At 48.1% G+C, this 22,633-nt stretch overlaps 2 protein-coding genes across 2 annotated transcripts; one reads left to right on the top strand and one right to left on the bottom strand.

The window, feature by feature from the left end:
* Window positions 1-54: 54 nt before the first annotated feature.
* On the bottom strand, window positions 55-11,921 carry LOC146245174 (serine/threonine-protein phosphatase 2A 55 kDa regulatory subunit B beta isoform-like). The gene is made up of 9 exons (XM_084683668.1): window positions 11,361-11,921; window positions 4,762-4,859; window positions 4,314-4,479; window positions 3,807-3,919; window positions 3,520-3,697; window positions 2,231-2,395; window positions 1,679-1,848; window positions 1,352-1,443; window positions 55-1,120 (listed from the first exon to the last, which is right to left on the bottom strand). The coding sequence occupies exons 1-9, from the start codon at window positions 11,449-11,451 to the stop codon at window positions 841-843; spliced, it is 1,353 nt and encodes a 450-aa protein (XP_084539794.1). The 5' UTR covers window positions 11,452-11,921; the 3' UTR covers window positions 55-840.
* Window positions 11,922-16,541: 4,620 nt separating this feature from the next.
* Window positions 16,542-20,031, top strand: pcyox1l (prenylcysteine oxidase 1 like). The gene is made up of 8 exons (XM_084684323.1): window positions 16,542-16,884; window positions 17,387-17,593; window positions 17,705-17,783; window positions 17,921-18,016; window positions 18,226-18,437; window positions 18,649-18,789; window positions 18,963-19,393; window positions 19,733-20,031. Exons 1-8 carry the CDS (start codon window positions 16,776-16,778, stop codon window positions 19,967-19,969), a joined length of 1,512 nt encoding a protein of 503 aa, XP_084540449.1. The 5' UTR covers window positions 16,542-16,775; the 3' UTR covers window positions 19,970-20,031.
* The last annotated feature ends 2,602 nt before the right edge of the window (window positions 20,032-22,633 follow it).

A 22,633-nucleotide genomic window follows, 5' to 3' on the forward strand; every position in this document is an offset into this window, starting at 1 on the left:
AATCTAGAATGAAGTTCAGGTCAGATGTACTGAAGTGAAATGTTTGGGCTCCTGTAAAAATGCGTTGTAACCCAAAACAACCGATGCATGAGAAATATGGTTAGTCAGGTTGTTTTTATTATACATTTCTTTAGAAAACAAAATCATGAGCAAAAAGTCAAGCGTTGCTACAATCAGGTCACATGGTTTCTCTTACGGAACAAAGTCATCAGATATGTCGTTGAGCGAATGAAAGGATGACATAAAGAGGCAAAGGAAAGGATGGCAGAGGAGGTGTGAAACTCACTTCAGCCCAACAGCATCCAGAACACATCAGGGTTAGACCGAGTCGGTGTCCCAGCTCAGCCCAAATACACAAGTCATTTGGCTTGTGAGGCATTTTCAGCCAGTCAAGCCTCGCAGGGTTTGATACTGGGTAGCTTACACCAGCAGCTGTCTCAGGACTCCATGAGTGTAGGAGGGGCTGGGGGGCTTCAGATCAGGCCATTATTGTCTCAATCCTCTTAAGGAGACGGAACCTTCTGGAAGCTGCCCGTTCTCTCTGCCCGTTTGTCCTCTAGTCAGACCAGCTACCAACACCAGGGAATTGGAAAGGGAAAAAGAAATATACAATAGGGGTCAGAGGTCATCATGCCAGACTCCTGGCTGCAGTGCATCTTGGGTAAATGTCATCAGCCCGGCCCCACTTCTGGAGGGCGAAGGAGGGGCTGTGAAGCTGTCAATCAATCTGTGTCTCTTGGCAACAACCCATCCAGGAGGGCGTGCAAAGAAGAAGTCTCGCTCCCACCTTCCAGTCAAGCGATAACCTCATCACCAAGCCGAGGGGGAGGGGAGGGGGGCCTAGTTGACCTTGTCCTGGAATATGTAGAGGTTGTTGGTGGCAGCCACGGCGATGATGTTCTCCGTGGGGTGCCAGGCGGTGTGCAGGATCTTCTTGTTGAAGTCCAGGCTGTCCACGCTGATCTCGTCCTTGCGCCGCTTCCCGCCCACGCACACGCGCCGGGGCTTGAGCACGGCGCGGGGCTTGCTGCTCTCCCGGGACGCCTCCAGGGTCACGTCCCGCCTGGTGCCCCGGTCGAACATCCGGAAGAAGTTGTTGTAGGAGCCGGTCATGATCACACTGGGATGGAGGGATGGTGGGGAGCAGGAAGAGAAGGAGGAAGGGAGGGATAGGACGAGGGGGGAATAAGGGAGGAGAAAAAAAAGGAAAAACACTTTTTAAAACAGTCAGAAAGAAGGTCAGTTTACAGGGTCTATATTCAACTGTCGTGTTGGTTTCCTGTACCCTTCTTGATCCGCAGGTTTTTTATAAACGACCCACAATCCCCTGCAGCCTATTTGATTGACTGACCTGTCAGAGCCGTTCCACACACATTCAAATTTGTCGAAGATGCAGTCGTTCTCGTACAGCGAGCACAGCTTACTTCTCAGGTAGTCATGCACCTAATGACAGATACAACCACATACACACACAAAAATACACACATACACAATGTCAGACTGATAGACAGACAGGTTAGTACCATCAGACAAGGCTTACCTACCCTCAATAAAGTGTTGTGGATTCAGATGAGACTCAATGTACACTGTTGTGGTATGGTGTATTACCTGGTAAATTACAGTGTTATGGTACCGTGTATTGCCTGGTAATGTACAGTGTTGTGGTACGGTGTATTACCTGGTAGGTTTCCAAAGGTTTGTTCTCCATGTTGAGGTCCCACACCTTGATGGTGAGGTAGTCTCTTGTCATCAGGTAGCGTCCGCTGTGGCTGAACTTGACGTCGGAGACCGAGGAGATGATCTCAGAGAAGAAGGAGCGATTACTGGGCTCCTCTGGCTCCTCAAAGACTAGAGAGGGAGGGAGGGAGGGGTTGGAGAGGGAGGGAGGGGTTGGAGAGGGAGGGGTTGGAGAGGGAGGGAGGCGAGAGAGAGAAATGATAGAAGGAGACAGAAAAGGGGATGGAAAGGGGTTACAGAGAGGGGGGGTTAAAAAAAAAGAGGAGAGGAGGAGAACGAGATATGCAGAAATATAGACAGGGACAAAATAAGAGGGGAATGAAGAGGCAGAGGACGAGAGGAACAAAATAAGCAGAGAGAAGGTATCTTTAAAACAAAACCCACAACACACACACACACACAAATGACCCCACCCATCCAGTCCAAAGACACACACACACGCCCTCCACCACACACACAGAGTTTTAGACACACACTCCACCCTGAGTCTCACGTTTGCAGTGCTGGTCGCAGAGTGCGGCGGCCCTCATGTCGCACAGGCGGATGGAGCCCTTGCTGCTGCTGTAGGCCAGGGTGTGGCAGTGCTGGGGGTGGAACTCTGCAGCCGTGATCACCTCCGTCAGCTCCTCCATGTTGGACGGCTTGATGTCCACGATGTCTGGGGGGGGGGGTCAAGGAGCAGCAACAACAACAAGAACAAACACACAAACAACAGCCATGGCAAAAACACAATCCAAAACGACAACCATAACGACACCGTGTGTAGGGTATGTTTATAGCATGTAGCATGTGTGTAGGGTATGTTTATAGCATGTAGCATGTGTACAGGGTATGTTTATAGCATGTAGCATGTGTATAGGGTATGTTTATAGCATGTAGCATGTGTACAGGGTATGTTTATAGCATGTAGCATGTGTATAGGGTATGTTTATAGCATGTAGCATGTGTACAGGGTATGTTTATAGCATGTAGCATGTGTATAGGGTATGTTTATAGCATGTAGTGTGTCCATATGTTTATATATGGCTGCAAAATTTCACCAAAAGTTCAGAGTGAGATTATGTGGTTTGGGGCAGGGGAAGGGGCGAAAATCTGATATCAACTTCGGGGTGAACAATTTTCTAAAGAGCAGTTCCCCGTGACACACACCAGAAGCTGTGCTCGACTACCTTAAACTTAAAAACGCTTGGTATGTGTGTAAAATCCGCACCATGGCCTTCATTACATATTAAGAAATGTTGTACTATTTAGTTGAGGTTGCAGTGAAATATTTAGGGCAAGGGCGTAGGCTTGATTTCCGCCTTGAAAGGGACATCGAGATAATAATGTGAGTGAATTGTTTTTGCATTAACTTGACCAATTTGAGCATGGCAAAGACAGCATTCAGCTCACAGTAGCCCCTTTTAACAGCCTGTTCAAGTTGCACCGTAACTATGATGCGGGCGTTCACGTGACGTGCATGCGGAAAGGATCTCCTGGTATGCGAGGACAAGAGATCAATCAACTCCCTATTGATTTGAATCAGGTGTGTTTGGGTCGTGAATGAATGGGTCGTTATCCAGCTCTGCAGAAGCCTACTTTTGACCATTTATTTGAATCAGGTGTGTTGGAGCCGGGAAACCACTGCTCCAGATCATCGTGGACGCACAAACACGCAAACAAACAGAGATTTCTGGCATTATTAGAGAGATGCAGCATGTGCTTAGTGTGCGTTTATAGCATGTAGCGTGTGCATAGTGTGTGTTCATAGCGTGTAGCGTAGGCGAGAGGTGGACAGGATACTGAAGCAACGGTTCGTGATCTCCAGGTCCCACAGGTTGACTCTGAGGTCGTCAGCAGACATGTAGGTCTGGAGGTCGGAGTTGACAGAGATGGAGTTGATGTGGTAGGTGTGTCCGTTACTGAACACCCGTCTGGGTGTGGCCTCAACCATCAGGTCCATGGATAGCAGCACAGGCACCTGGGGGGTAGGTGGGGGGAGGAGAGACAGAGTAAACAAATATTCGGAAAAAAATCGATGTCGGCGTCAACCTTGAGATACACACACATACACACGAATACCCACTCACCCTGAGGGAAGTGATGGTGCTGGGGTCTCGCATACGTCCGTCCTCATCTTTCAGGTTGTATCCCTCTGATCTCTTGTCTCTCTCACTGATCTTCCACAGCTTGACTGTCTTATCTAGGGGAGGACAGGACAGGACAGGACGGGAGAGAGGTGGAGAAGAGAGCAGCAGAGAGGACAGGGGAGCAGAGCAGAGGAGGGGATGAATGACGGCTGAGTTAGCTGGAGCCAGGCCAGTGAGGGTTGGCAGACATATCAACTACTATCAGATGAATGATCTCAGATCAATACACTCCAATTAACCTGATTACACCTCCTGACAAACACCAGGTGCGTGCATGTGTTCACTCAGGACCATGAAGAGACATGGACATTTAATCTCTCCTGCACAGATCAAAGTACAGCTGTGATCCCGTGCAATCAGTATCATTTTTGCGGTGCCATGTCCTAGCCCGTGTGTGTGTATAAATGTATGTATATATGTGTGTGTGCGGTAGTAGCGATGCCTTGCCATTGGTGGAGAGGAGGTAGTAGGCGTGGTTCTGTTGAGAAAGCCATCGGATCTTGTTGATCTTCTCCTCAATCTCCAGACTCTTCAGGTAGTCAAACTCTGGCTCGTGGCTCTGGAAGGTGCAGTAGACATTATACTCTCCTCTCCTGTGGGGCTGGCTCTTACTCTGCAGAGAGACACACACACACACACACACGGCGAGAAGAGATCTACAGTCAAATATCCAGTTCACAAAACCAACCAGCTACTCAGCCAGCTAGACAACCTGGTTCTTTCAACCTTCTCTGTGGTCCCTAGTGTGTGATTCTGAACAAAGCAGACAGAGATAGAGAGAGAGAGAGAGAGAGAGAGAGAGAGAGGGGAAGTGAGAGGCAGACAGAAAGGACCTAGAGGTCTCCCAGGTTGAGGGAGAAGAGGGGTAGAGAGAGAGAGACCCATCACGACCCACCTCTTGCTCTCTCTGGAACACCACCACCCTGCCTCCCTTGTCCCCTGTGGCCAGCAGCTCTCCTGTAGGGTTGAACTCCACTGTGGAGATGATGTCCGCTGGAGAGAGAAAGAGAGAGAGAGAGAGAGAGAGAGAGAGAGAGAGAGAGAGATAGAGAGAGAGAGAGAGAGAGAGAGAGAGAGAGTTACATGTTAGTCGTGTCAGACTTTAATATCAACTGGGTTATATCAACATTACAGTGCAGTAAAGACATACAGACAGACAGGGTGACGGACAAACAGACTAATACTAAGACAGGCAGGCACACAGATAGACAGAAAGATCGCCAGACAGACAGACAGACATACAAACCATAATCAAAGCCAAAAGCTCCTCTCTTCACAAAAATAATGAAAGGCCAGAGGGGGTAGAGTGGGGGGGGTCATCTACATCTTACACAATACCCCCCCCCAACACACACACACACACACACACACACAGGCTCCATCATCACCCCACCAGTACACACCCCTCCCCCTCCCCAACCCGACCCCGACCCCCTGCTACCCTGTCTGTCACTGGCTCAATTCATATGCTAATAGCCATCACATGCAACGCAACACACAAACACTCTCTAATTCTCACAAAGCACACACCAACATACACACAGACTCACCACCACACACATGCACCAACGTATACCAAAACTCACTCTTTCCCTCGCGGAAACTCCCTGTCTCGCACGCTCTCGCCCTCTCTCACACGCACACACGCCATCTCTCCCACAACCGCTCAGCCCTTGGCTGTTAAAGAGGGCAGACAGGTCATGTATGTGTGTGATGGTTCCTCCTACATCGGTGTGACTTCGGTACCAGAAGTGAAAGTGGCAGCATGCCACTCTGAAACATACACACACACACACAGCTTTTGGCACAGACATACACACATCACAATGACTCAAATACCAAACATGTAAGAAATGAAATAAAAAAACGTCTGTTTTCCCCCAGAGAAGAGAGAGGGAGAAAAAAAAGGACTTAAAGGAGGACAGTAGAAGGGGGGGGGGGAGAACCACTCCAACATAGAGTAAGGGAGAGGGAAAGAGAGAGAGCATGGATATCTATTCCTTTTTTTTTTATGTGGGTTTTCCGTTTGTGTCTGAAGGAGAGTTAAGACGATGGTTTCCATGACAACCCAATTGCTAAACGAGTGGGTGTAGTGGAGAGGAGGGGTGAGTGGAGGAGATAATTTAACAGTCTGTGGCACATTCTATACACATATTCCCTACAAAAAAAAAAACTTCCAAAGATATTTCCACAACTTTCCCAAAGCCAAATCCATGTGTGTGTGTGTGTGTATGTTCTACCAGGACTTCAGGTTCATCAGGGTGACAGTGTCTTTTTAAGTTGACTTGCTGCTCTAAGTAGCTTAACTGTTTTAGCTAATCCCCTGCCTTCTTGTCTCCCTCCCTCCCACACAGTCAATCAATGGATTGCATGTTTTGTACAGGTATTGCAATCAAAAAACACAATCACAAAAAACTTTCAAACACACATGTTAAATATATATATATATATATATATATATATATATATATATATATATATTCACACGTACAATATATAAACAGACAAAGGACAAATTATATGTATTCTTGTGTGTGTGTGTGTGTGTGTTCACTGAGGACCATGAAGACACCGGAACATGTAATCTCTCCTGCACAGATCACAGGACAGCTGTGATCTCCAGCTATCAGAACCACTTTCATGGTTCCATGTCCTGGCGTGGAGTGTGTGAGATACAGAAAGAGTGAGGCAGGTGGTCATTATTATACTGGCCCCCCCTAAAACAGCTCTTTGGGGGGGGGGGGGACAGTAGCAGGCTCTTAAACAAATCGGACAAACACTAAAGTGAATATCTAAATGTTGTTTCACCCATAGCGTATGTTGATTAATGTGCGTTGTCCTTTAAATAATAAATAAATTAAAAACACAATACACATACACACACCATCTACTTCTCTTCTTCCTGCCCCCCCCCCCCACACACACCGCTTCTCGTAGAGTGAGGGGGGACACCCCACTGTACTGAGACTCCAGAGGGAATTCATTTCTGAGGAATAATAAGGGATCCCCCGGGGGGGAAACAGAGAGATAACTCTGTTCATAACTAACACTGGTGGGGTGAGGGGGGACCAGTAGGGCGGGGGGCTTCGGGGCTGTGAGGCTTGGCACAAGAAGATACTGCAGGAGCTGCATCAATGAGGGGGGGAGGCAGCCCATACACACACACACACACACAAACACACTCCAGCAGGATAGTTATTTCAGGAAGCTTTGCTGCAGCACTGCAGCTTAGAGAAGGGGACATACATCAATTGTGAGAATGACAGAGAGAGAGAGAGAGAGAGAGAGAGAGAGAGAGAGAGGGGAGAGAGAGAGAGAGACACAGAGAGAGAGACACAGAGAGAGACACACAGAGAGAGAGACACAGAGAGAGAGACACACAGAGAGAGAGAGAGAGAGAGAGAGAGAGAGAGAGAGAGAGAGAGAGAGAGAGAGAGAGAGAGAGAGAGAGAGAGAGAGAGAGGAGGCTAAATAAAGAGAGAAAAAGAGAGAGAGGGAGAAGTGTATTGTAGTGTAGAAATGGACCAGGGCAGTGCTGACTGTCGTTCACTAGCTCTGCACTCTCAATGCTGACTCAGGGCAATACTGAGAATACAGTGGAGAGTTATTCTGCTGACACACACATACATATACACACACACACACACACACACACACACATTAGTCTCCATTACTTTGCACTCTGGATTTCTGCGGCTCTTCAACCTTTATTACTGACATACGCCAGCGCCTAGAAGAGGGTATGTGTGTTTGTGTGAGAGAGAGATGCACATGACTGTATATAAGGGTTTGTTCCTGGTTGTTCCTGGATCCTCCTGGTTCCTCATAGTTGTTCCTGGTTGTTCCTAGTTCTTCCTGGTTCTTCCTGGTTGTTTATAGTTTAGGGTTTCCCACAGAACTTTGCAGTGAAGGCGGCCACCTAAGCAACACACGCCTGCCGCCTTAACTACGTTGTCAAACTACGTTGTTTTTTGTGGGGGGTTTTTATGAGCGATATCCGCCCCGTTACTCTGTCCCACCCCCACCCCCAAACCAAAGCAATAACACAGAACAAGCTGTGGGTGTGGGTGTACCTGTGTGTGTGTTACAAAGAGAGAGCTCAGAGTGGGTGTGCAAAGTGCTCTAGGCCAGTAGACAGTGAATGGGGGGAGAGGGGAAGGATGGAGAGGAAGGGGGAGGATAGGGAACTGTTACCAGAATAAGATGGAGTCAGCGATCTACATTTAATGAGCCGACAACAGTGGGTCACACACCCACCCCCACACACACACACAACTCCACTGCCCCCATATGCTTTCTTCCAAGATCCCCTGCTCCTTCAGCACCCCCCTCCATGCCCTCTTTCTTCCCCCTCCTCAGTGTCTCTCTCTCTCTCCTGTTATTCTCACTCAGGGGTGAGCAGTCCGATGTTAACATCCTGCCTCACAGTCTAACAGGCACTGGAGCTGGACCATGGCGCCCTGCTACTCATCCTGCCTGTCTGGCAAGAAGGTGGATGAGGGAGGGAGGGAGGGAGGGAGGGAGGGAGGGAGGGAGGGAGGGAGGGAGGGAGGGAGGGAGGGAGGGAGGGAGGGAGGGAGGGAGGGAGGGAGGGAGGGAGGGAGGGAGGGAGGGAGGGAGGGAGGGAGGGAGGGAGGGAGGGAGGGAGGGAGGGAGGGAGGGAGGGAGGGAGGGAGGGAGGGAGGGAGGGAGGGAGGGAGGGAGGGAGGGAGGGAGGGAGGGAGGGAGGGGGAAAGGGAAAGGGAAAGGGAAAGGAAAGGGGTGAGGAAGAAGATGAGGATAGTGTTGAGGAGAGGGTGGAGGGGGCAATTGGAAGGAGAAAGGAGGAGTGAAAAGGGGGATGAGGATTCTGAGGAGTAGGGGGGCTGGTGAGAAGAAGGAGGACAAGGAGGAGGAGGAGGAGGAGGAGGAGGGAGAGTTTCCTGTAGTCCAGGGCCAGACCATTGTTCAATGGCTTATCACCGTGGAGACGAGGAGCGCAGACAGATTAGCAGGCTAGCAAGACAGGTCAGCATTACACAATGAGCTCTACTGTTGCTTTTACCTCTGTTTCTACTGTTCCCTCTACTGCCTCACCAGCTACCTTGTTACCTAAGGCATCCTGCCTCTGGAATGAGATCTATCCAAGTCTGATCCTCACTCACTGACACACACACACACACACACACACACATCCCTAGACCCTGACCTCTAAATTAGTGTCTTGATTATGCAAACACACACTCCTTCCATTCACGCAAAAGGAATTCTACAGGGATTCCCAGTTCCATAAAAATATCCACTCCAATCGGCATGTTTCTGCAGTAGACACATACGCACACACACTTGACACACGTCCAAACATATGAATATTCAAAGGATAATTCCACATTGCCCACCAAAATCAGGCGTTAAAGATGAGTGTTGAAAACACAGCATCAGTGGATCTAATCCTGACATACAGCAATGCAGATATCAACATAGACAGTACACACACACACACACCATAAGAAGAGCACAAACACACATATACCATAACAGAAGAGCACTCAGATTGGAGCAGATTTCGTTTCGAAAGAAAAACAGCAACTGAATCTAGGTCACGTCCCTGGCTAATACACTGCATTTGTGCCGTGTTTATTTTGAACACCTTCTCCCAGTATCTCACACTAAACTTCTCTACATCTTTCCCTCTATCTTCTTTTCTCTTCCTATTTTTTCCCCCTCTTTCCTCCATTTATATCACTATCTCTCCATCTCTCTTCTATATGATCTAGCAGGAACCAGTTGCTGGAAGAAGAAAAAAAATCATTGCAAACAGGCACACTACTGCTTACATGTGTTTCATGGGAGGCAGGGCAGGGAGGGAGGGTGCGGGGGAAGGCAGGGGGAGGGAGAGGGGGCGCAGGGAAAGGCAGGGGGGATGGAGGGGAATAGTTGTGGATAGGAGAGGCGCAGCTTGCCAGAAACTAAGAAGCTGAGATCTGATTAGAGAAAATCACCATATGACACAATCTGTCTCTCCCTCTAAAAACACAAAGTCTGTCTGCACGTCTGCTTTCCTAGGGCCTGAAGCAGACAGGGGGTCACATATTTGTATGTAAGATCCACTTGTCATGATTTATTTATTCCTTTTCTCAGACTAGCTTTGAGAAAGCATCCACTGCCTGTCTGGGTTGGACAGAGGAGAGGGGTGAGTGGGGAAGAGGTGTTACCATGGGGCAACGGCATGGGAGAGGGGGCGGCGGGGGTGTTAGCAGGTACTAGCAGGTGCCTAGTCTCTGAGGATGGTTGTGGGAAGAGGGGGGCGCTGTTTGCATATGTGTGTTTGTAGGTCAGTGGGTAAGGAGATGGGTCCGCCTCGGTCACAGTCAGATATAAGCTTAACCTGAGCTGTTAGCAGAGGGGGGGTCCAGAAAGAGGAGGGGTGGAGGGGGGTTCCTGTCCTTGAGAAGGTGCATCGAGAGAAAGAGAAGAAAAGCTTCTTGACGGATGAGACGAGGCGGGTGGGGGAGGGAGGGGGTCTCTAGACAGCTGCAACCTACAACAGGTCCGCTCAGGAGTGTGTGTGTGTGTGTGTGTGTGTGTGGCTCATCCCTCATGGTCCAGCTGGGGGATAGATAAGCACCAGAACATGATGAAGGTATACCCCTCACTAACACACGGCAGATCCCCTGATATGAGCGCAATGTGAGTGACTAACACACACACACACACACACAGTGAATCCCCTTGAGTGCATCGGAGTGAATGACACACACACACGCACGCACAAGCACACACTGATAGACAGATACACACACTCACACGCCAACTAATCAGAAGTGCAAAATGACCCGTGTGTCTCTGCTCAGATGGATCTTGAGGGCGGATAATCTCCAGTCTGTGTGAGAAATGTGTCACGGAACCATGAGACACGCTTATCACATGCTTGCATGGACATGGGCTTCCACAACATAACCTCCCACACTGGACAGAACACAGAACTGGACTGAGTGGACTCTGGCATTATACTAGTGTGTGTGTGTACTCGATGGTGTATCTGTGTGTGTGTGTGTGTGTGTGTGTGTCTGTTGTGCATTGATGGCACCAGCTGTAGGTAGCGTCAATGCATGACTAGCGTTTTGGCCGTAGCAGGTAGTGGTCGCGCATGGGACCAGAGGTGGCAGGTTTGATACCAGCGAGGGACTGTGTGTATGCTGTGACAATGAACTTAACGTGTACTTCTGCTTGCATAACAGGCCTCTATACTTAACCTAACCCAAGGCCACTTATTGCTGAACGGCACTGATTGTTTCATGAAACCCACTAGCCAACCTTGAAACCATGAAAAAGTCTAGCCAACCTTTATAGCAGACCGCAAAGACTGCATTAACACAACGAGCTGCGAAACACCGACGAATCAGCTCAACACTGCATTCCCACACAGTGCCAACTGAGACCCATTTTACAAAGCACACGCCACCGTGGGTGTTAATGCCGACTACGGATTCATTCGAAGCGTTCAGCCTTTACCTTCTGTTGCATAGTTGTGGTCCCGGAGAAAGCCGTTGTTGATTTTGCGGTTGTCGGTCTCTTCGTCCATTTGTGACGCTTTTATTTTCATGTTCAGAAAAGAAGGAAGAAGTATCCATAGTAGTAAAACATCCCTCAGCGACGGGAATGCGCGAGCTGCGCGTTGGTCGTCATGTTTCCAGCGGTTCAACGTCAACGGAGGATGCTGGGGTGAAAGCGCGCGGTCCTCGAATCGATGTACCTCCCCAAGTGGAGAGAAAAACCAGCGGGGATGTCCACGATTCTACATGTAAAGCTCTAACAGCAATGACAGCGGCGTGGATTCTTCTCCGTGATGCGTCCGTCCATAAGTCTGTTGGCAACGGAGCTCGGTGACTCAGTCTCTCTGTGCTGTCCGTTCTAATGCTCGACGTGACACTCGGTCGCCAGACAGTACGGGCACCGGGTGATACTCTACGGATGCTGTTGCCACCCGCTTCTCTCACGCAGTGCGTTGTTGGCTCCGCCCCGACAGCTTGGCTATGTCGACCTGCGTCAGCATCACTCTGTGTGATATGTGTGCGCGCGCGTGTATCACTCATTGTGTGCGTGTATGTGTGTTAATCGGTGTCTGTGGGCACATGCGGGGGCAGCGATACCTTACATCAGGGGACCAACTGTAGGCCTATATGTGTGTGTGGATGAATGGGACTAGGTTATTTAACATGTTTGTATAACTTGTTGTCCTGAGAGGAGACACACAGGTCAATAATAACTGCCTTAATCACACACACAGTCTACCTTGTCACAGTTGTCCTATTTTTCTCTAAATAGAATTGTGAGCTGGAAGAGGAGGGGAGGAGAAGAAAAAGGGTGTGTGTGTGGAGGGGGGGGGGGAGTTGGTGGGAAAGGAGGGCTTACACAGTCTCTCACACACACACAAACATGATCACTCTGCCTGCTCCCTACAACACCACAGCTGACAGCCCTGGGTCACCGTGAGAAGAATGCAGTGGAGAAGGAAAGGAAGGAAAGAAAGAAGGCCGTAAGGAAAGGCAGGTCTGTGGAAAATCAAAGGATATGAATACAGAGATGAAAGAATTTAGGGATGTGAAGGAATAATAAACAGAGGAAAGATATAGAGGCAAGGAGATAGAGGTAGGAAAAAATAGAGAGATGGAGAGACAAAGAAAATGACTGGGAGAGAGGTGGAGAGAGACAGAGAAACAGAGAGAGAGGGAAAGAGAGAACAGTAATGGGATTAAGAAGGGGGATTAAAGGCAGCCTGTGGAGGATTATCTATAATCTTATAGATCTTCATGATGATTACAGCACTTCCCTGACCGTCTTCCCTGATCGTCTAGTTCTCCATTCTGTCTCTCTCTCCCCCTTTTCTCTTTTAACGTTCTATCTGTTTCTGCTTTTCTCTCTCAACTCTTTCATTCAGACCTTGACTGTTGTCCTGAGGTCTAAATGGGACCTCTTTCACAGTCGAGAGCCTTGGGCGGGATGGAGGGGAGAAGCAGAGAAAGAGACTTCCAGCGGCAGCAACCCTCCCAAACCAGCAGTATGTGTGAGTGGGTGCGTGTGGGTTCCCAGCATGCCCTTAGCCGTCACAAGGAAACATCATTCCCTCTCCCCTCAGAGGGCGTTATTGCCGTGGCAACGACAGGTGACCGTTTAGAGAGTCTGGATGCCGTGAGCAAACCATATGGCCCTGATATTAACCTCCCTCTGACACACACACACAGACTCACTCACACACAAACACCATGCTTGGTCAACCACCACTGATCTAATCATCACTATGGCAACTGACATGTACATTTGCACACACAGACACAAACTCACTCACACTTCATTAAATACACAAGGCAAGATTCTACTGTCATTGTAAAATCGTGTGAACACTTCATGGTATAATCATTTTATATTTAAAGAAATATTTATAAATAGCCGCAGTCTGGCACATAAAACGTAAACATACACGCACACACTTGGTGGGATCATCTGTAAACATATACCGCCACTTACTGGCCATACTAAGCAATTACACCAGTTACACACTAGTCCTCACTGTATCAGTGATTCCATTTTCTGTGTTAAACAGTAGGTCTCACATGGCCAAGTTATTTGGGCGTTTTGGCAAAACTAGCGGCTACATACACAAGAAAACCACACCCCTGTCACTGTAGAAACAAGCCTTTGCTCAATAACAACTGGTCATCAGCTTGCTGAGAAGTGCCCGTATCACTCTCAGTCTCGAGAAGTCATTTCTCTCTCTTTCTCTCACAGACACACGCATGCTTTCACACACTCACACGCACACAAACATGCGCGCGCACACAATCAATGAGGGGAAAGTGCTGGCAGACATGGAGGAAACTGGAGGTTCTCTTCTTAGAACCTGTGATCCGTTTAACACCATAATGTCCTGTCCTCTTCTGTGTGTGTGTGTCCTCGTGTGTGTGTTTGTCCTCTTGCATGTGTGTCTGTGTGTCCTCCTCTTGGCTGAGTCACTGCCAGCAGGACTGCCCTGTAATGCCCTGCCTGATGCTAATGTGTGTTCGACAAGAACACAGTCACCCACCTGGAGGAGGATGGGGGGAGAGGGGAAAGAGAGGATATGAGAAGGGGAGGACAGGAGGATGGGAGGAAGAGAAGAGAGGACGAAGGGAAGAGAAGGAGGAGGATCAGATTTCTGAATCATCTTCTCATCCAGATGATCTCATTGGATGGATGGATGGATGGATGGATGGATGGATAAATAGATAAATGGATGAATACATGGATGATGGAGGATGTAGCATTTACTTAGCATTTATTTATGAATTGAGAGAATTACAAATTAAAGGAGGGGAAGATCAAAACATGTGTGATTGGGTGAGAGGAGGGGAATAGGAAAAGGGATAAGTGGAGGGGAGTGGGGGTGGAGGGAGACAGAGGGATAAAGAAAGAAAGGGATGGAGGGACAGAGGGGAAGGGAGAAGGAATGTCCTCCAGTATATACCAGACAGCAGGATGAAGGACCCCTGCTGAAACAATCACTACTCACAAAGGATGCAGACATCAGCCACAGATGACTGCTTTTAGCACGAACACAAACACACACACATACAGCAAACACCCCTTATATACTCCCCAAATAGCTTTTTCCATTGATTTGAGAGAGCGAAGGATAAAAAGAAAGAGAGACACAGAGAGGGGGGAGCAAAAGCGAGAGGAGAGAGAGAGAGTGAGTGAGGGGGAGAAGGAGAGAGAGAGGGAGGGAGAGAGTGAGAGAGAAGCTCTGTTATAAAGTCTGAAATCTGGCTAACAAGACAGTAGGCTGTAGTATCATGTCATATGATGATGTAAACACGCTGTGTGACCTTGACAACGTGGCTGACCCCAGTAAATAAACACTGTTCTCCTCCGCTCTCCTCTCTTCTCCACTCTCCTCCTCGACTCTTCTCCACTCTCCTATCTTCTCCTCCGCTCTCCTCTCTTCTCCACTCTCCTCCTCGACTCTTCTCCACTCTCCTATCTTCTCCTCCACTCTCTGTCCCCTTTCTTCTCCTCCACTCTGCTCTTTTTCTCTCCACTCCACTCCTCTGCTCTCTCTTCTCCCCTCAACACACATTTCCTTTCCTCCCCACCACACTTTTCTCTTTCCTCATTCCTTCCATTACTGTCACATGAGTTGGACTACCATATGGCATGTGTCTACCTGTTAGTAACAAATTTACTGACCATCCTTGTCCACTCTCCTGCACCTTCTGCTTCCCTTCTATAAATAAACACCAACCAACCTAACCTAATGCCCAATCACAAACACACATACCGTAGCCTACCTTCGGTGTGACAGCTGGAGGACTGGATAATACCGGGCGGTCTGAAAAGATACGGCAGGTATCTGGAGAAGCATTTCATCTTTCAGGTCGTTGTTGTTTTTGTTTTGTTGTTGTCGGCAGTGCATCCCGATCTCGTCCTCACCTCACAGCGCGCTACGACATCAGTGACAGAACGGACATATCAGACGGCGCAGAGACAGACGAGACCACGGTAGGAGGCATCACTGAAGCCTTCTACAGTAAGACGCCGATGTCCCTGTAGACGTAGGGGATGGAAGGGCGCTATTCCCCACTCCATGCTTCTTCTCCGGTCGGCTGCAGGACTCGGGATGATAAACCGGGGCAGGAGAGGGGGAAGGGCGGGGGCCGCAGAGGAGAGGGAGAGCGGAAGCAGTGTTGAGATCTAAGAGAACGACACCTGTTCCCGAAGTCGCGGATGCTAATTGGTCGTTATGAATGGGAGCCTGCGGGAGTTTCATTTCCCTATTAGCCTACCTCCTCATCACACCCACACACAGAAACAAGCCCCCCTTTGCATATTTTTATATATAATCGGAATAAATAATTTCACGTTGAAACTAGCCTACATTACCCTGATGGAAGGAGCAGTAGTTGATTCATCTGCGTCTAGACAGAAATACACGGAAAGACAAATAGCCCAAGTTGCTGCTCTTTTTTTTAAAGCTTTTTTTTGTGATGCATAGTGAAGAAATTATAGCAGACATTTCGTTTACTGAGTGTGTGTGTGTGAGAGAGAGAGAGAGAGAGAGAGAGAGAGAGAGAGAGAGAGAGAGAGAGAGAGAGAGAGAGAGAGAGAGAGAGAGAGAGAGAGAGAGAGAGAGAGGGAGGGAGGGAGGGAGAGTGGGTCAAGAGACATGCAGATACACGCACGTGTGTTTCTGTGTTAATCCCTCTTGCAAACAGTCTACAAACTGAGAAGGCTGATGCTGGCCAATGTTGTGTATGTCTGGAATTAAGACACATTTTCCAACCCTAACAATTTAACATAAAATTGCCAGGATAAACGCACAATATATTTGGAATTAAAGTCTAAAAGGTTGGCCTACACTAGGCCTACTTCCTATACAAATCCTACATCAGCATATATCAGGATATTCAAACAGTGAATCATTCGGATCAATCAAATGTACTGTAACCTAACCTGCTGACTCGTACGGGCAAAATAAGAGTTTTGTCAAAGTAGCTTGTTTCTGTTTCTGTAACAACTAGGCTATAGTACTAAGCTTAGGCTAGAGCAAATTGGCATAGACAACCCTTCAAGAACACCGGAAACCAATTGACTTGTTAGGTGGGTTGCCAGGTTGGTGGGAACCGTATTAGGCTTCTTTTTTTCTTTTTTTCCAAGTATGTTCAGTTTGACTCATGCACTGATTAAGATCCAACGAAAGCTATGCTGGTAAAATTGTTCAACAAGTAGGCTTGGTCGCCTATCGTGATAGCCGATATTATATCATGCGAGCTATGGGCAAGTGATGCGCACCACAGATCACGAAAGACAACGCGATACGCTGGGTCTATACAGACGCTTCTTTGTCACACATACTATACTTTGTGGCTGGTGGCAAACAGCTGTGTCAACAACATGGACTGGTATCAAACGCTGCGATATCTTACAGTACTTTTGTCACCCTTCTCAGTGTTTTGCGACCCAGGGTTTGCTCCGCTGGACGGCAGCCCACCCTCAAAAATTGGTAAGAAAACCATGCTAGTAGTAGTGTCGCTAGCTAGGCTAGCTATGCACCACTACGCTACTGTTCGCATCCTAGCTATCGCGCTGGATAACAAGTAAGTAGAGCTAGCCGTTAGTCGTAGTAGTGAACGCTTCTGCGACAATTACACAACTAATTGGGCAACTAGGTGGGCAGTTTACCTTGTCGATTCATGACAGAAGGGTGTATTTATGTTTAAATCTATTGATTAATCGACTGACAATGACAGGCCATTATTACCACTGACCAGTCCAGTACTGATTTACACATACTGTAAATGTGCCGAAGCGAAGCACATTTCCAAAGCCGCATGGTTGCAAAATCGAATTTCTGAATTGACAGAATTTGCTGTCAAATGGCACATCCATGCTTTCATTTAAAGCAATGTCTACCAACAAAGATATATGAATAGTGTAATTTCAAACAACAAACCCTTCATAAGAGGATTTTAGTGGTGAGGGTTGCTCTCGTTTTTTGGTGACAGCAATCGTAGGGGCGGGGATCGGTGGAACGGCTACCGCCCACTTCCTGCGCCAGCACTTTGGTCCCGAGGTCAGCATCGACGTGTTCGAGAAGGGTGAGGTTGGGGGCCGTCTAGCGACGGTGACGGTCAACCATCAGGACTACGAGTCGGGGGGGTCTATCATTCACTCCCTCAACTTACATATGCAGGACTTCGTCAAACAGCTGGGTACGTAACTGCCCGTGGCAGCGGCAGGTAGGCAGGATCAACATGTATGGGGTGTGTGTTCAGGTCCAGGTCTTAACTTCAGATGGTGTGTGTGCGTGCGTGCGTTTTCAGGACTAAAGTATCGTCGCAGTGTGGCGGGGAAAACGGCTGTCTTTAACGGAGAAGAGCTCATACTAGAGGAGACAGACTGGTAACTGCTAGATCTGTTCTGTGTGTTTGTCTGTCCGTCCATCGGTCTGGCACATGACTTCATAGTTTTCCTTCCTAAGTACCTGGTGTGTGTGTGTGTGTGTGTGTGTGTTTGCGCATGCTTGTGTGTGTGTGTAGGTATCTGCTGGACCTGCTGCGTGTGTGGTGGCGCTATGGCATCAGCTTCATCAGACTGCAGATGTGGGTGGAGGAGATCATGGAGAAGTTCATGAGGTTAGGGGGACTGGAGAGGGTATTTCTGGATGTATAAATGTTCGTGAAATGTATGGAATTGTGTTATAGCGGGTGGTGTATCATTCATTTTTGGATGTGTGTATATCTGCCCCATGGATGTGTCTGCCTGTGTGTGTGTGTGTGTGTGCCCGGTGTGTGTATGTCTGCCTTTGTGTGTGTGTGTCTGCCCGTTTGTGTGTCATGTCCAGAATCTATAAGTACCAGGCCCACGGCTATGCCTTCAGCTCAGTGGAAGAGCTACTTCACTCCCTGGGGGGGTCTGGCTTCCTCAACATGACACACCGCTCGCTGTCGGAGTCCCTGCTGGAGCTGGGCGTGTCCCAGCGCTTCATAGACGAGGTCATCGCCCCCATCACGAGGGTCAACTACGGACAGAACAACAGCATCCCTGCCTTCGTAGGTCAGGGCTCACACAACATGTCAAACCATGTCAGAGAGACGTTGTGTTTAATAATCATGTGCATACGAGTGTACAGGCTTTGTGTTTGTGTTCTGTGAGCATCACATGTTCATACAGACATTCTAGGAAGGAGACATTGCTTTGCAATAGTGTATCAATACATACATGTTTTAGGTGATCTTTATTTTAAGAGTAACATGTGTGTTATTAGGTGCAGTGTCGCTAGCCGGTGCGCAGTCCAACCTGTGGGCGGTGGAAGGAGGCAACAAGCTGGTGTGCTCAGGCCTGCTGAAGCTGGCTAAAGCCAACCTGGTCCAGGCCCGGGTCAACACCATCTCTCCACAGACCAACGGTACGGCAGGCCAGTGTTCCTACCAGTCCTGGAAAGTCTGCGTAGGAGAAAAAAAGGTCAGAAAGTCTAATAATGAAAGTGGTGACAGGATTTTGAATCCCTTAGTGTTTATCTTGTGTGTGTGTGTGTGTGTTTGTTTGTGTGTGTGCATATGTACTGCTTGTATTCCACAGGAGAGAGCGTCCAATACCAGCTGACTTACTCCTCAAGTTCTGGAAAGGAGGCGGGGCTCTATGACATAGTGGTAGTGGCCACTCCCCTTCAGGACAGTGTGGACTCTGGGGTCTCCTTCCAGGGGTTTGACCCTCCGTTACCTATTATCCCCGGCTCCTACCACCACACTGTGGCAACCGTCGTCCACGGTTACCTAAACTGCTCCTACTTTGGGTTCCCAGACCCACGTCTGTTCCCGTTCACCAGCGTGCTCACCACCGACACCCCCGGTCTGTTCTTCAACAGCGCCGGCAGCATCTGCCCCGTCAACATCTCTGCCGGGTTTCGCAGGAAACAACCACAGGAAGCCGGGGTCTACAAGGTGTTCTCCCCGAGACCTCTGGAACGGGCCGAGCTCAAGACCCTGTTCCGGTCCTACTACTCCGTTCAGGTGAGAAACAAATGTGTTTCTGGATCTCTAGTTTGAGGGATTCTGTGTTTGTAGTTTGGGGGTTTGTGTTCCTGGGTTTGTAGTTTGAGATTGTCCAGATTTGTAATTTTAAGGTTTCATCGTTTGTAGTTTGAGGGTTTCTGGGTACTTAATTTGACTTTTTTCACCTAATGGAATGTGATGTCCCTGTATTGCTACTCCTGCTTTCAGTATTTCATTTCCCATTCAGAAGATGTTTGAATTCAAAGACTTTTAAGTATACTAAGTACTATATTTCCGGGAGCAGAATATGATTTATGCCAACCCCACTGGCCCACTAATACATTCTCCCGTTGCCAGGAGACGGACTGGCAGGCGTACCCGCGGTATGGCAGTGCGGAGGGCCAGAGCCTGCCCGCCGTGGAGCTGGGCGCCAACCTCTACTACCTGAACGGCATCGAGTGGGCAGGCAGCGCCATGGAGATGAGCTCGGTGGCGGCTAAAAATATAGCCCTGCTGGCTTTTCACCGGTGGAACCGATCGCCCGAAATGGTCGACCAGAAGGAGCTCATGCACAAGATAAAGACCGAGCTCTGACTGGGAGTGATAGACACACTCACACACACACACACACACAGACAACAGGGTTAGATGGCCTGAGGGGGGGGGGGGGGGGGCGGGCGCAGGCGCGGGGGTGAGTGCATGCACAACTGAAGAGATGTGACTCCTGTATGCATGACTGCAATTCCTGTCATTTCTGCTTTCTGCCTTTTCCTGAAATGCAACCTTGCCTGAGAACATCTAAGAGCAAAACCAAGATCAAGATATTAGACCATGCCTAACCTTATGAGGCCTTCTGAGTTGTGCTGAGGGTTTGATGTTGTTTACAGGGTTAGACTGGAAATGAATCCCCAGAATGATGACCCTTTCCCTCATACACGCACACCCCGAGTGTACCTAGGAGGGTGGCGTGTGGGGGTATCCCACCTGACTTACTGCTTCTACACTGTGGGGGTTGTCTGGATCCAATCCCCAAGGCTACCCTAGGCTTGATGGCACTGTGTTCACACTCCGTAGTCAACAATGAAGAGAGGAAAATGCAATTAGATTTCAATGATCTATGACAGATTGTCGGACAGTATATTATCAACAAGACATCTTGTGTTTGTGTGTCCAACTAACTGCTTGTACATATTGGTGCAGGTTGAGGGGTGTGGGGTTTACACAACATCAAGCTCAATAAAACCCTGGCACACACAGTCCAATTTCCATGCAACTGTATCTTTAATCCGTTACATACATACACCACAGTTTCCGGTCACGCTCCCTTCTTATATGCAAACACTCAATCAATTAATCACTCAACGAGACACAGTCTGTCTCGTTGCTGCAGGAAGTCCCTACATGGCTCGGAGGTGGATCCAACAGGCTGCCAGATATTGCCCCCCAATCACCATTCCCCTGCCTTCTGCCACAATACGTAAGGACAAACAGTCAACAATTTAGCTCTTCTGATTGTTGCGTTGCCATTTTGGAATCCCTTGTCCTCCATACTTACTGCTGTACAAATGTCAGTGCTGTGTGCTCTGTAAAGGACAAGCTGAGTAAAAGGAATATTTTTGGACATCATACAATTTGAACTGTCAAATTATGAGTAAAAAACTGGGGCATTGCATGATTTTAAATTACTTTTGTTTCTCACTTACTGTCAGCACTGTAGGCCTCTAATGGATATGTCTGCAATTCAAACTTGGCCACTGGGGGGCTCGTATCATTAGCGTCCACAAAACCAACAAGTCGCTGTCAGGCGCTCCTCTGAACAAAAGGCTTCTTATTCGTCTTTTTTTTTACCTCCTCTGCATTGCCAAGACAGAAAAAAAAACAAGGGCCCTGTTTGTTGCGTCTTAAAATGCATCATCCATTTCCTTCCTTTGAAATCACTGATCCGACATGGCTGTGTTGCAATTGAACCTCTGTGAGATGAACATCCCTTCACCTACACACATGTTAGGTCTTACTAATGTTTTAGACTGTCTCTGCCTTGTCTGTGTTTATAAGAATAGCTCACAGTGTTTTCTTTGTCAAAATTCAGATTTAAAACCACATAGGATTTAGGTGCTAGTGCTAGGATTCTAGGAAGCAGTTGATAGGAGCAGGACCAAACATTTAAATGTGCCTTGTACTTGTTACTATGGCATATCCAAAAGGGCTGTAGGCAACACAGCAGACCAGTGAGAATCAGCAAGATGGCCTTAGGAGCTGCTGCTGTAACCAGTGGTGTACAGGTCACTGAAGAACTACATTAAAATGTCTAACTTGTGTTGGGGGGGAGGGGTTAAGAGGTGAGTTCTGTATGTCCATGTCAGAAGTGGGTAATACTAATACTTGATCGCATGTATTAGAATCCAGTCAATAGAACCACCAAGAAGGTGGAGAACCAGCAGCAGACAGAACGAGGGGTGGGGGGGCATTGTTCAATTATTTTCTGCTGAGTAACGGCCACCCTGGTTGCATGAATGGGTTAATGTGAGAGAGGAATGAGAAATTAAGGAAAAAGGGAGAGTTATGGGTGAGAAAAGTAAGGAGAGAAACGATAGCAAGACTTTAAGAGGGAAGAAAATTCAAGGAAGAGGGAGATGGGGAGGGGAAGAGGGAGGACTGGCGGAGTAGGGCTCAGGCAGGCACATCACAGCAAGAGGTGCACTGCAGAGTCATTTCTGAGGGAAGCTAGGCTCAAGTGCTGCCAATTCCACTCCTACTCTCTCAGCAGACACTGCTGTCATTTGTTAACTGAACATATTTTGTCTTGCTGGACTGTTCTTGTCATTTGTATTGGATAAGTAATTTAGCTAAAAGTGATTTTAATTGTTAGTTTAGCAATATGACTGACCTAAGTTACCCACATAGATTGAAATGTCAATGGCCTTGTGACAATGGGGTAAATAACTGCTTTTATGTTTTTAAATAATTGCACATTGTCTGTTGATGAATCTGGTCTTGGATGACTTTGGATTAAAATCATTGGTATTCCTTTGCCTTGGCAAAGTTGCCTGGTATTCCCTGGATCTCGTCTCAATTATGGGTGGCACCGTGGCAGGTATTTTAGTGTAACTGCTACAAAAATCTGGAACTCACACTCTATGTCTCTTTGCAGCATCACATCCATCTCCGAATTCAAATTTTCTCAATGTTATTTGTGTAATCTGTTGCTATGTATTTTCTCTGTGTCATGTCTAATTTTCTGTGTTTGACTGCTTGATG

Source organism: Hypomesus nipponensis, chromosome 20 (assembly GCF_054491055.1).
Source record: "Hypomesus nipponensis isolate SF chromosome 20, ASM5449105v1, whole genome shotgun sequence".
Classification (NCBI taxonomy): Eukaryota; Metazoa; Chordata; class Actinopteri; order Osmeriformes; family Osmeridae; genus Hypomesus; species Hypomesus nipponensis.

Excerpts from the sequence above, each read along its gene's own strand:
- pcyox1l (XM_084684323.1), top strand. The coding sequence starts at position 16,776 with ATGGACTGGTATCAAACGCTGCGATATCTTACAGTACTTTTGTCACCC. Across the intron at positions 18,790-18,962 it reads CATCTCTCCACAGACCAACG|GAGAGAGCGTCCAATACCAG; the intron begins GTACGGCAGGCC and ends TGTATTCCACAG. Across the intron at positions 19,394-19,732 it reads GGTCCTACTACTCCGTTCAG|GAGACGGACTGGCAGGCGTA; the intron begins GTGAGAAACAAA and ends TCCCGTTGCCAG.
- LOC146245174 (XM_084683668.1), bottom strand. The coding sequence starts at position 11,451 with ATGAAAATAAAAGCGTCACAAATGGACGAAGAGACCGACAACCGCAAA. Across the intron at positions 4,480-4,761 it reads TGTTCCAGAGAGAGCAAGAG|AGTAAGAGCCAGCCCCACAG; the intron begins GTGGGTCGTGAT and ends GTCTCTCTGCAG. Across the intron at positions 1,849-2,230 it reads CTGCGACCAGCACTGCAAAC|TCTTTGAGGAGCCAGAGGAG; the intron begins GTGAGACTCAGG and ends CTCCCTCTCTAG.